Genomic DNA, 14,017 nt, shown 5'->3' with positions numbered 1-14,017 from the left:
GACTGCTCTAAACGTTATTGGTCATTTTATTTGCTGTACTTTCTTCGTGCGAATGTAACACTTTAGGGCTCTGCTTTCAAAGAAAACTGGGCATCGCTTCTCGGCCTTTTGGCTAAGATCAAGTGTAGGATCTGTTCAAAGAAAACTGGGCAAAACTAATTCGCCACTAGATGGAGCCCTGACTCTTTGGGTAGAAAGAAATGCAACTGTGGACATTAAATCACAGTCATATCACGCTGGAGGGCCCCCCGGTATTCGAGACCCCCAGCTTTTAATTGTAGAATGCATCTTTGTTCTTTGCTTGACCTGCAGAGTGACATCACTCCCTTTCTTCCTGTGTGCTGGCTTTGACACAAGCCAGATGGCTGAGGCCATCGGTAGGCGCGCAGGCCGCCTGGTACAGCGGTTGATGAAACAGAATAGGAAGACGTTTTATGGTCAGCTGTGGGAGCACAATGAGGCTGCAGCTTCGCTAAGTAATTACATTTATCGCGCACACTTTATTCCTCTCAGAGAAGGTCATAAGGAAAAAAATACATTTTATTTATAGCGTTGTGAGGTATAGACCTTTGATCTTTTATTAGTCAGTAGTCTGCTCCAAAGGAATGCTCTTTTCCCTGCTCTGCAGTCACTCGTGAAAATGACATGTTTATTTATGTTTAATGGTTCTTTATGGCTGTGCGTTGTGATACTTACCTTCCCTCTTCTTCCCTTTTGTCTCCAGTTCATAACACAAAACTGTTTTAGTTTTGTAGTGAGTTTAGTTTGAAGAAGTCAGAGTTCAGGTATGTTAATACAAGCAGATTTCTATCAGATATACTCCAGAGTGATTTCGTAAAATATATTGCTGTTTATTACATGTTTGTTCTTCAAGGATGTCAGAAGAGACCAGGAGCAGACTTTTATTCTTGCGGGGGTGAGGGCCAGGAAATGAAGACTTTCATTTTATATCCATTTTTGGACATTATTGGTTAAGGTCACTTATAATGCCAACCTAAAATAAAATATTAGAAGTTAGTATTAACCTAGTATTTTCCAGGCTTCATTTGAAGTTTATCAGTGGAAAGATGGTGCAAAACTTTAAGGAGAACACCAGCTGACCTTTTCTCTAAAGTTTAACACTTAACACAATTTTGAGATTCTTCCATATAGATTCATTTCCAAAACCTTTATAAAATAGTTAAAGCCTTTTGAAGAGTAGGTTGTGAATATTACTCACAGAATTGGTCTAGAAATTACAAATGATAAGATCAGATGAAAATTCATATTTGCTATGGTTTGTTCAAACTTAACACATTCTAAAGTGAAGTCTCCTAGTTGTCTGTAGGGTACTTGTCTCTCTAGTTAAAACAAAAAAGATAAGAAAGAAACTCTAACAAAAGGAATCTCTTAATCTTGCAATATTTTACAGTCTTCTCCAAGGAGGGAGATTTTACAAATAATTGCTGGAAGGACGCAACATGGTGTAAAGGAAAGAACATGGCTTTGCAGTGAGATAAAACAGGGTTTTCTAATATGTTTTCCACTGGTTATTTGCTCTGTGCCCTTGGACCTGTGAGCCTCGATTTCCTCACCTATGTACTGGGGGATAAAGCCTACCTCGTAGGTTTATTGTAAGAATTAAATGATACAATGTGTATATTAGGCCCCAGACAGTTCCTGTCACATGGTATGGACTCACTCAGTAAATGCTAATTCTTTTCAACTGTTTCAAACGTGGTCTCTTTTCTGACCTCATGCAAAGTGTGTCCACAGGTTACACTTTTATATTGTGTATATTTTATTCATAAGATATAAATAAGCCAGGGTTGAAAGTCAGCTCACCGTTTGAAAAATAGGCATTTGAAATTTATTACCACTGTGTGTATGTGTTCAGTTCCAGATAAAACCGTAACCATCAATTGTGCAATGAATGTGGTTAACATTTGTGATGTTTTAATTTGTTTTTGTTTTCTTTTTTCTCCTACTCAGCTCTTGCCCCTGCTCTTTGCCTCTCGTTTTGTTGGTGAAGATATCACAGTGATGTCTGCATTCAACCTGCTGCATTTGGTGACAAAGAGCCAGCCAGTAGCCCTGCGAGCCTGTGGGCTTCCCTCAGGTTGCTGCTTCTTGTCCTGTACCTAGTGAGGGCACTGGTCTGGGTGGGCGCTTCTGCTGCAGGAAATGGTACACCAGAATGTTTTGCTAAATTCCGTTTTCTTTCACTTGGGCCCTAATTTGAAGACGGAAATTGGTTATAAATCACCACTCTACTTTGAGTAACATTCATTTCCACAGTGCTTATAACCCAGGGAAACATAGTCCAGTTTCCTTGTCAGTCTATAGTTGTCACTAATATTTCATGATATCTTCTTGCTCTTTAATGCACACTACACATCTGAAAATCATAGCGTGTTAAGAGGCTGGCAGTCTTCATAAGAAACTGTCCCAAATCACACAAATAGGATATTCATCTTGTTAAAGGATAATGAAAATAGTTTTTGTTTCACATGTGGCCATTACTTTGGGAATGGAAAAATGAAAATGAACAACTTTAGTATAATACAGTTATTTATTATAGTTAAAAAGAAATGATGTTCTACCTAACAATGACCAAATAAACAGCATGTGTCTGCTGGTTCTTAATTTAGAACCACTATACTTTTAAAAAAGGTGATTTTAAGCATGTACACAAGTGAGGCGTGGAAGTCCCAAATTTCATTATGTGCCTATAGCATAAGCTTAATATTTTACTTTTATTATGAAAGTCAGAATGGTCAGATATTTTATGTGAACATTATCAACATTATTTCTATTTTCTATCAATATGCATCTCTCTGTTGCTATATTGTATAGAGAATTTAATGCCAACTCATTAAACATTCACTGAACATTAAATATGAGTGCCAGGCATGTGTGAAGCAGTAAGGATATGATGAGAAAGAAGCCTGAGCTGATGTCTTTAACCAGCACAGGGCGGAAATGGTGCTGTGTGGAGACCATTGAACTGTATGGTGATAGGGCTAAATAGAGGATGTTAGGGGCATTCAGAAGGATGGTCCTAGCTCTTTGATTAGGGGAAAAAAGTCTGGAAAGGAGGGAAGGTCTCTGAAGTTTAAAGGAGGGCTTCATGGAGGATAAGAGTTTTTAAGCTAAATCTCAATCTATGAGCATCAGTTAGCCAGGCAGCCAGAGAGTGGGAAGGACAACTCTCAGATATGGACTGGCCTGGGCAAGACACGGAGGCCTGAAGGAGCAAAGTGTGTTCAGTGTGAGGCAGGTTATTTAATATGGCCGGCTTGGGTGGGTGAACGCAAGCGCAAGAGGCCAGGAAGGAAGGTAGCCAGACCATGAAATGTCTTAGATGACGTTTAAGGAATTTACATCTCGGAGAAGGGAAGAAGGTGAAATAACATGACTTGATTTGCATTTTATAAGGATTATCAATATAGTACGATGGAAAGTCCATGCCGGTTCCAGATGTTTCTGAGAAGGCTGGGATGGCAACCTGATTCAAAGGGTGGCTAAAGGCCTTTGTTTTGAAGCTGTATTTGAATAGTAAACATCTGTGGTTTTTGTTGTTGTTGTTAAATAGATCTTATGTCTGTTTGTGGTGACTTGAGAGGATAATGAAGCTTAATGCATTGAGGGCCCCAGTCACTCAGTACTTTTTCCTTCCTGACCAGCCATGGCCCTGCACCACCATCGCAGAAAACCCTGGGGGAGCTTGAGGCTGGAGGGGACTCAGGAAGAGCCGAGGGTCTCAGGGTGATCACTATGGTAGGCTCGGAAAGAAGAGGGAGGGGCTGGAGAGAGACCGAGGTTGCAGGACTGACAAGGCTTACCTGCTGACTTGTGTATAGCTTGAGGGAGAACATCCGTGGACGCCCTCACTGGGCCGTGCGGAGCTCTGTCCTCACCATGTGGTACATATGACAGTTGGAGCATGAGACTACTTAGGTTTTACATAACCATGTTGCCCACTGAAAAACACCCCAAAGTGGGAAAGCACCAGTGTTGTCCTTGTAACATGAGTTTCCTATACACAAAGGAGGCTAAGTATTTACAGAAACACCTCATTAATTAATAAATAATGTATTCCTTGAGATATTAGAATTCATGGAATCAAGGGATTTCATAATGGAATTCCTTAATAGAGATATAAATATCTTTAAATTTTGGTATCAACATGATTCAACAAACTGATCATTCTTAAGCAGTGACCATTACTGTACAGGGCTTAAACACACAGATTCTGGAGTGTGAGTTTGCAGGCTGGTCGTGCCTCTTGAGCTGTGTACCTGCTCTTCCGCATTTTCATATGGGAGCTTATAAAAGTATTAGATGGCTGTGGGGATGAAATGGATTAGGAGGTGAAAAGTGCATAGGACAATGGCTGGAATTCAGTGAGCACCAGATATAAATGTTCATTAAGTTCACTATAGGTCTCTGTGTCTGTCTATCTATCTATCTATCTATCTATCTATCTATCTATCTATCTATCTATCTAGCAAGCTATGTATTTTCCTAGTATAATAAACTTTTAAAAACATTTAAATATGTCCTATCTTTCATTTAACTATTTTCACTTTAATAGGAACCATAAATGCACTGTATGTTTGAGAAATAACCATCTCAATCTGTTTTTATATCCTTATTTTACTTATACATGCTGTTGAAGCAGAATTCAAGTCCTATAAAATATGCACGTTTCTTTAATTCTAACAATCCAGGGCTGATGGAAGCTCAAAGTCTCTTGTCTTTCTGGCTTGCAAATCCATTTTAATTTGATAGATGAATTGGCCAGAATAGCATTCCATAATTCCTTAGCCATTCAAACACCACTTACTGTTTACAGAGTTATTGAAAGTCAGTCTTCCAACATTTACATATTTTATGACTTGAATATTAGTAAGTTGTTACCATCCACTTCTCTAACAGAATTGTATTCCTAGAAATATAGAGATGTTGAATAAATAAAGTTCAACAGTAATAAAACCAACTATTTATATTTTGAAAAATGAAGTTGAAGTGGGCATTTTATTACTTATTACTTTGTATAAGTATGGAGGGAAGAGGCCAGTATTGGAGATACGGGAAATTAAGGTGAAAGTCTGGAGTCTTGCTTTAATTTACTGTTCCCTGGTCAGAACCTATTACAACAAAAATCTCTGTAAATCAAAAAGATTTCTGCTCCCTTAGCCAGTACCCTACTAATTTCAGGTATTATTCAATACAAAATAATTCCAGAACTAAAAAATAATTGGAACAGGCTCTTAAAATGGATTATAACTGGATTGACCCATACGAAGGCCATATCCCAGCAGAGTGACCTATCATTTTCCAGCTTTGACTTCTTTTACTTCGTTTTAAATAAAGCATAATTTTAATTTAGAGCTTATTAAGTGCATCTGAGTTATGGCTCACTCATGTTTGTAATTAAAGGTAATTTCTTTCTCTCTCAGAATTTTTTCTTAATTTCCTATAACAGTTTCATTTTGTATTAAAAGAGCACTGGTACAGGAGTCAGAAAACTCTAACCACAGCCCTGTCATTAACTTGTGTGACCTTGAACATGACTGTAAACTTCTTCTGATCTCAGTCTCTTTATCTTTAAAAGGAAGAATTCAAATTAGATCATCTATTCAGTTCTGAGATTCTGTGATTTTATTGACTGTTATTTCTTTTTATTTTTGGCTTTGGCTTAATCAAATCTGGAAACTAATTAATGGCCAGGAATTTATAGAAAAATCTGCTAGGTTGTGGTGGGAGGACAGAAATCTTTTCCACATTTGAACATCAGAATTCCTTACCACTAAATCAAGACTGAAGCATTACCTGAGGAGGGATTAGGGAGCACAGTTTTATATATAGTTTCAGTGCTTGATAAAAATTAAGTCTAATTGTAGCTTAGACTAGATAGCATGGTAGCTTTCAGCCAAGTGAGAGTATTTGTCTAAATAGTACTAATTACAGTGATAAATTATACTTTTCTCCAACATCATACACATAATATGTGGTTGTTAGTTGACTTCATTGGTGTATTTAACAGCCACCATGGATTGAAGAGCCACATGGCTCTTAGGCAGCTTGTAAAGATATCATAATATTCTAACGTAGAAATTACAAGTCTTAAAGAGGGAGATTTTGCAAATGGTGTTTGTAAGTCCTAGAATATCATCTGTGTAACTAGAACTCTCTAGAGTTTAGCACAATGCCTGGCACTTAATAAATATTTGTTAAGTGAATGAATAAACATTTGGAAAGTTTACATGTAGGTGAAGTGATCGCTACAACAGAGTACAAATTTATTTGAGCCTCTTTTGCATGGGAAGATTAAAAGTAAAGTTTGGTTGGCTTTTGAATATATTACGGAAACAATTTCCCTTCTTTTTTCTCACTTTATTGCATTTTATCCAATGCAGTTGATACCTGAGATATTGTAGTTTAACAGAGAGCAAAAAAGGGGTAACACAGATTCCATATATATTATGCAGACATGTTTTTATTTTTTTCTCTCAAACGGTTTGAGTTTTGGTGGTAGATAAAATTTTGAGGAAGGGAATAAGTACATACTATGCTTATTATGAGAATTAGGAATTCTGGCTCTTTTGATCACTTTTCTCTGGAGCAAATTAATGTTGTTTGCTGTGCTTTTAAATTTCCATTTGTAAAGAGGAACTACAGCAGATATGCATCAAAGCACCATCCACAAGTAAGAATAATTACTGCCCAAGTTTGAGCTGGCAATAATGGCATCTAATATATTTATTTACCTTGAAAAAAATCATTGAAACCATCAGTGTGCTGTTCATCAACTGCCTCGGCTGGCTTTTGATTCCAGTTTTATTTTTTAACCTTTTAGGGTTATGAGAAGATGAACTATCTTCATGATTCTTTGATAAAAGTTACGGCTCTTCTCTTCCAGAAAGTACTTATGTGCACCTACACACAATTTTGCATTTAATTAGAAGGTTTTTGTTAGATATTCTGAAACTCATAAGAAAGGGCTCTTTGACCACAGGTTCACGACCTGTGTTCTAAAAGATACACATGAAACAAACATAAAAACTCTGATAGAACACAGTATTTCTGATTTCTTTATTCATATCACCAATGGAATTCTCGGCCACGTATTTGGATGAATGCCCTCCATTCTTCAGTTTCACCATTGTCTTCCATGCTCATCTTACCTAACTTCTTTTATTATATTAAAAATGCTTTGAGGGAGATTTATTTTTAAAAAATGAAACAGTGTTAAAAAATAGACATACAAATTTCAACTCACGTATTTCACAAAATAATTTGCAGTTAATTGATTGAATGGCACATACCTTTCCAGTAGATGGCGCTAGATTTACATTCTTTCACAGCATGAAAGTGTACTGGTATCATTAGCACATAGGTGCATTGTGAAAACTTAAACAAAAGTATGTAAAGAAGATCCAGTTAGGAACATATGGATTTACAAACCACAAATTTTTCTGCTTATATTACGTTCAAACAATATTTGTAGAGTGCAAAACCTTTTTCCATTTTCAATAGGATTCCAAGTCCCTTACGCTTGGACATCTCATCGAAATTGTCTTTCATGTGTAGACTTTCTATAAACTAAAACAAGTTTTCATAAATTAACTTATCTAAAATCCAAATAGCTGATTTAACAGTAATTTATAGTATTATATGCAACTAAATTTTCTTCAGCAGACCACCCAAGAATGAAAGAAAATTTCACATTTTGTTTTGCTGTGTTTTGAATTTTTATAGAATCTTGAAAATGATACTAGTTTAACATGTTGACTGTTAAGCATGAGTAGTTTTTTACATGAATTAAAGTATTTTTGGAAACTAAGAAAAATTATATTTAAAATGTTGACTAATGAGAACTGATATCGCTATTTTTTTCAAAATCAAAATGTTTTAGTAGCTCTATGACATAATAAAGTTTTAATGTTCTTGTTGAAAACTTGCTGTTTGACATCTAATTACCACATGAGTTTTAAAAGTTATTTGTGCACAAGGTTAAATTATTATAGAACAGTACATCTGTATGAATAAGATGTTGGGCATATGGTTTGTTAAATGTGGATTTTGTTAATTTGTTGTTAAATATGGAATAAATTCTTCATATATACACTAATAATTACAAAGTATGTAGCAACATCTAGTAGCAACAGAGATAAAAATGGGCATGAACAGAAGATAAAACAAACATTAGTTTGTTTGAGAATTCACTGGTCAGCTAATTAACAATGACTGTAAAGAATAGAAAACATATTATGAGTTCTGAAAACAAATGATAATCATACAGGGTTTGATTATCTTGACAATATGGACTTTTGGGGAATCCTCGAGGTAGAGTTATTAGATGTTGATCTATCTCAACATGTTCACAGCAATGTTACCTATCAGATCAGAGAAGGGTCACTCACAGGAGCCTGAGCCACCTTTTCTCTCAGTAAACACGTTTAATGAAGGGGTGAGGACTGCATGGCGGTTCGTGGAGACTCACTGCTATTGAGGTTAGATACTTGATGGTTGTCATCGTCAGGTATAGCTTCGAGGTCATAGCTTCATCCTAAATATTTTATTCAGAAATTAAATTTCTCATGGCTGTTTTCACTAGATACACTTTAATTTAAAATGCTTTGAAATAAAAAGATTTCATTGAGATGCAATGGCAAATTATTTCTAAAGACTTTTTGTGCCTTTGCACTTAAAATCAAGCATTTGTGTAAAAAATTAAAATTTCCTTCATTTATTTTCAATTTTCTAGTACTTTTTCCTTTTTTTTACATTTAGCATATTTGCACTTGGGGTAGTCACTTAAAAATGCACGTTATAAAAAATATATCATGAAATGACAAAGATATCAGTTATTTTGGTGATTTGTAAGAGCTATACATTTATAGAATTTAAATTTACTCAGCTATTATGATAACCATTTCCTTCAACAGTAGATACATTTATTTTATTCAACTATATTATTGCAAGCAAAGAATGAGTGTTAATTTAAATCATTAGATTATTTAAATTTTAAGCAAGCGAAGAAAATCCAAAATCCTATAGCTTAAGTTTTTAAGATTTTGTTTTTTTGTAAATTGCATGATGGCTCACAGAATGATACAGCTATACATATTATAATCTATTTTGATTATTAATTTACTATTTCTTGTGTGAACTAGATAGTGTCATAAGTTTCAGAGCTTGCTGTCATATTATGGATATTGATGAAAAAACAGATTAGAAGCTTAGTCTGTTCTTACTAGTTTATTTCTACCACCAACTTGCTTTCTGGCCCCATGAATCTGTTTTGTACCTTTCATTCTTTTCTTCATCTGTAAACTAAGAATGATAGAACTTTCTTGTCAGATAAGTCTTTCACAATTAGATAAAACCCTCAGGTATTAACATTATTTCACATTTCCCAGAATTTATTCTGTGTGACTTTAATCTCTGGCTGTAAAGGGAATAAGCTGGAAAAATTAAAAAAGGAGGAGGGTGGGACATCAAATAAGTCTGAAAAAGGTGATCCGCCAAGTCTATTTCTGATGTAGGAAGTCGGTTCCTGCCATGTGATCTCCAGAAAGGCAGAACTTTTTTGTCTCTTTAGTTCACAGTTACATCTCAGCAACTAAAATTGTGTCTGTCACATAATAAGTGTTCAATAAATATTTGTGGAATGAATGAATGGGTGTAAATAAGTAGTATCAGCTTATGTATCAGAATAATGTCACATTGTAAGTAATGTGATCTCTGTTTTTAAGGCATGTACATTCTGGTGATAAAGTTGGCCATTTAAGTCCAATTTTGTTATCTATAGGATGAAGAAAGTTATATATTTGATGGTTTTATGAATCTATATAAATATTTCCTCTTTTGTTTTGCTGTGGTGGGAGGGAGTAAAAGAAGAGAGAAGCCCTGTGCTTCTCTGCACAGAATGGCAGACTGGCGTCTTGGACCAGGATCTGAAGCAATGACAGTTCTGAAGGACATTGAAGGAATGTGTAGATGTAATTAGCAGGAAGTGGTAGGGGTGGGGGGAGGGTGGCACTGGGGTGGGAATGGACTGTGAGCACATGGGTTAGTAAAAGATGGGCATGTTCGCGCACAACAAAGCAGGGGTTCAAGAAAGAAATGTAATGAATGAATAAATTAAAGCAGGAGCACTGCAGGCAAGAGAGCCTGGCTCTCATTAACCAGGTGTGTGACCACGTCAAGTAACTTCGTTAGGCCTCGGTTTCCTCATGAGAACTTTGGGCTAGGAGTTTATCATTTTCCAAATTATAACCTGAAGAATACTAGTTCTACTAATGTCCTGTAAACCGATCCCATCATCAAATTGAGAAACTGCATACTACCATATTTGATAAACTCCATTTTCACATTTTATCATCTTGATAATCAGGATGCAGATTAAACCATTGTGTGAGAAAATACTGTGTCATTGGCAACTTTTTACCTTTTCTAGCGGAGCATAAAATAATGGTGTGTCAGAACACCACATACTTAATAATGCACATCAGCATTAAGAAAATCTCTGAGATCCTCATTAAAAAGACCATGTAATGTTGGTTTTTCCAATCTGGTTGGACTGTGGAAACCTGTACTTGCCAGTCCCCCGCCCCCCGCCCTCCACTCCCACCCTAACTCCCCACAAGAACAACCTGTTAGCATTTTTATTTTTTAGAGCCAGAGTTTTACAGATTACATTTTGGGGAAGGCTGGGTTAAGTAATTTCATAGTCTTAAATCCAGAGACTTTATGGAATATTAGCCATAATAATAGTTTCAAATGTAGAACTTGAGAGAGATAATAAAGGATTCAGAGTAGTAATAAAGGCAAAACCATTAATCCATCGTCATTTATTCTTTTTCTATTTCACTGATTTAAAATATTGTTGCAGATGGTTTGTTAGTTTGTTTGTTTTAGGATTTTATTTTTTAAGTCATCTCTACACCCAATGTGGGGCTTGAATCTGTAACCCACCAACCAAGAGTCACGTGCTCCACCAACTGAGCCAACCAGGAGCCCCTGTTATTGCAGTTTTTTTTTAAAGTTTATTTATTTTTGAGAGAGAGAGACAGTGAGTGAGCAGGAGAGGGGCAGAGAGAGAGAGAGAGAGAGAGAGAGAGAGAATCCCAAACAGGCTCTGTGCTGTCAAGAGTTGGATGCTTAACTGACTGAGTTACCCAGGCGTCCCTGTTGCAGTTTTTAAACTAAATCCCAAGCAACATAGCTAAAGGCATCAGTTAGAACACATCTTTTGGGATGAAAATTTAAGTACAATTAATTAAAATGGAGAGTTGTATAAACATTTAAATACAGTATATACTTACTTAGAATTTACTCTTGCCCGGGCACACTGCTAGGCGCTAGGAGTGCAAAGATAATCAACATGTATCAGTACGCTGTCTTTCAAGGAGACTGAAGAGTGCAGGAGAAGCCTTCTGCCTTTCCTTTACCTGTCTGGGTGATAAAGAAAAATGTGACATTTTTTACTTTTTTCTCCAGACTCTCACATTTTTCTGGAACAGAAGAACTCAAGTTCAGCTGACCATTGAGTGGCAATTGTAGACTTTTCTGCCCATTGTTTTAGAATTAATTTAGATTTAAATTTGATTTGAGTGGTAATGTAATTTTGGAAATTTACAAAGTTGAGCTCTTAGACCGTATACATTTTATTTTCTTTCGAATGAAGTATTCTTAATGTTACATTTAAACAGAATTCTGCATGATCGGCTAAGCCAGGGATCCTGCCCTTCCTTTTGGTGGATGGCTATCCCTCATCTTCCCTGCAATCTGTGCTCCCAAGGGGGGAGGGAGAATGGGAGAGCGAACTCTTTTTTGCAAGTCTTTTTTGATTGCATGTGAAATGTAGAATGGAAATGAGCCTGTCTGTTTTTAATTTTTTTTTTCTTTCCCTGTATGGGCTATGATGTTCTAGTGAAGATCCGTACTAGAAAAAAAAAATTAAAAACAGGGAACTCCAACTTTGTCAGACATTTCACAAGCAATCAGATAGACTTGAAGTTAAGTGACTTTCTCTTCCACTATTGTCACTTGATGATGGCGGTGCCTTTAAAAAGTTCTCTTTCTACTCAGATGCTTTGCAAGCAAGAAAATGCTTTTGGATCAAGACATGTTTTAAATATTTTCCTAACTCTAGGCTTTTTGGTCCACATCAATATAAAAATTGTTGCTCTTGATATCTGCATTACATTCTGAAGAGTTGATAAAGTACTGTTTAATTCTTTCAGTACTTAAAGAATGTTGATAAAATTATTACTACACATGAATTCAACAATTAAAAATTTGTAACACACAAGTAAAAGAAATACAAAATGTAGTTTCTGACTTACAGAGTCATTCAGGTGAATGTTTCGTCAGGATGTATGTAATGGTAAAACTCTCCACATCTCCTCTCAAGAAAGTCCCACATCTCCACATATGAGACCTTACTATTAAAGACTAGAATTTTAAGCCATATGAATAGGCTTTGGAAGTTGTGGGAAATAAATTTACTCTCAGTGACTTCCAGTGAGAAAATGCTTGCACACATTCCCCTTAATACTAAAACTGCCTTATTTCTTAGCTCCCTAGTTTCTTATCTTCCAAATCTAAATCTACAACTTTATCTTGGCTGTTTTTACTTTGGTAAGTTGGCCGATATCACTTACATGAAAGACTGTGTGCATTCCTTTCATCAGGGCAGGATACTTGCCATCTTGACATGGGACACATTTGATCACCCTTCATCTCAGCTTGTCTAGGTGGAAGTCTCTCTCCTATTTGAATCTTCCCTGCCCCTCTGATCCTAAGATGCTGTTTCTACACATTATGTGAGTTTTTCATATCCTAGTTACAACTGGACCTAGCCAATCTAGATGGGCAAAGTTTAAGAGTATTAGTCTTTGTCAATTCTCCATGCACAGAAATACGCACATATTTTTCACCGAATGACTGTACATCGTATTGATTGCTTTTCTTAACTTTTGTGCTAGAATGGGTGCTCTCCTAGGACAAGAACCTTGACTTACTCATGTTTAACTTTCCAGCACCTTAGTTCTTGATTCACTGTAGATTTTTAATAAGTAGTTGTAGGAAGTATGAATTGATATGAGGTTCAACAGTTTATATTGTCAAAGAATTTATAATCCAGGAAAATAAAGCAGAAACACCTGAAGACATTTGAGAATAATTGTAAAATGCTATCTTAGCCTATGTAAATAGCACCTCACAGAGTAAATGCACTAATACTGAGAATCCAGAGGAGAGGAGTTACCAGAGTAGGGATAAATTTATTAGGGTATGTGGGCTTGGAAGGAAAACTTGCTTGAAAGTATATTCTTAGTTTATCTATTCAAACCTTTAGTATGGAAACCAGAAGACTAATTTTATCATTCAAGTAGGCTCCATGAAAACATGGTCTTGTTTAATTCAAGAAGGTTAAAATGGCATATTCCTTTGGCATGCTCATAATGTCTATTGATGTTAATTAGAAATCTGTGCATGTATCAATGGAATATAACTGAAACTGATCTGTAGACCTGTCTTATGTGAAGTAATAGAAAAGCAGTGAGAAGGCATGAAATATGATAATTTCTGTGACAAAAATAGGGTTTTTATCACATATAGAAAAAAATCTTTAAATTAAGAAGAAACTATTGTCTTGCTTTCTGCCTCCTAAGATCTAGAATTTTGTTTTCTTTGTGTTATATCTAGGACTTAGAGGATAGACGAAATTAAACTGAACCTAAATGTAAAAATTAAATATGTTTTTAAAAAATGGAAACCAAGTTGGGGTACACATTTTGTACTTTTTTTAGTTATGGATAGTCCCTGACATCACCTACAAGAGCACTCTGAAGGGGAGAGTGACTGGGGTGTTCCAGAAGGGTAAAAGCATCATCGTTTGGCCATAGGATTTTGCTCTCTGGGTCCATCAAAAATTTATCACTGAAAAACATCTATTGAGTATCCTCTTACACATGACTCCAGGTTGGAATGACAGTCTGTAGTCTGAAAGGGATGACAT

General features: G+C 35.9%; 1 protein-coding gene and 1 pseudogene across 4 annotated transcripts in view; both read left to right on the top strand.

The window, feature by feature from the left end:
• MSRB3 (methionine sulfoxide reductase B3) overlaps positions 1-14,017 on the top strand; it is a 159,032-nt gene that overhangs the window by 29,942 nt on the left and 115,073 nt on the right. For 3 of the 4 annotated variants that reach the window (XM_029954877.1, XM_029954875.1, XM_029954876.1), the window contains exon 2: positions 1,972-2,098. The exons of the other annotated variant lie outside the window; for it this stretch is intronic. In XM_029954877.1, the coding sequence (XP_029810737.1) occupies positions 2,023-2,098 (76 nt within the window). In that variant the 5' untranslated portion in view covers positions 1,972-2,022. The remainder of the gene's footprint in view (positions 1-1,971; positions 2,099-14,017) is intronic. 4 annotated transcript variants of the gene reach the window in all.
• On the top strand, positions 93-188 carry LOC115305752 (annotated as a pseudogene).

This window comes from Suricata suricatta, chromosome 10, assembly GCF_006229205.1.
Source record: "Suricata suricatta isolate VVHF042 chromosome 10, meerkat_22Aug2017_6uvM2_HiC, whole genome shotgun sequence".
In the NCBI taxonomy this organism is placed as follows: Eukaryota; Metazoa; Chordata; class Mammalia; order Carnivora; family Herpestidae; genus Suricata; species Suricata suricatta.
This window is presented reverse-complemented; position numbering and strand designations above follow the sequence as displayed.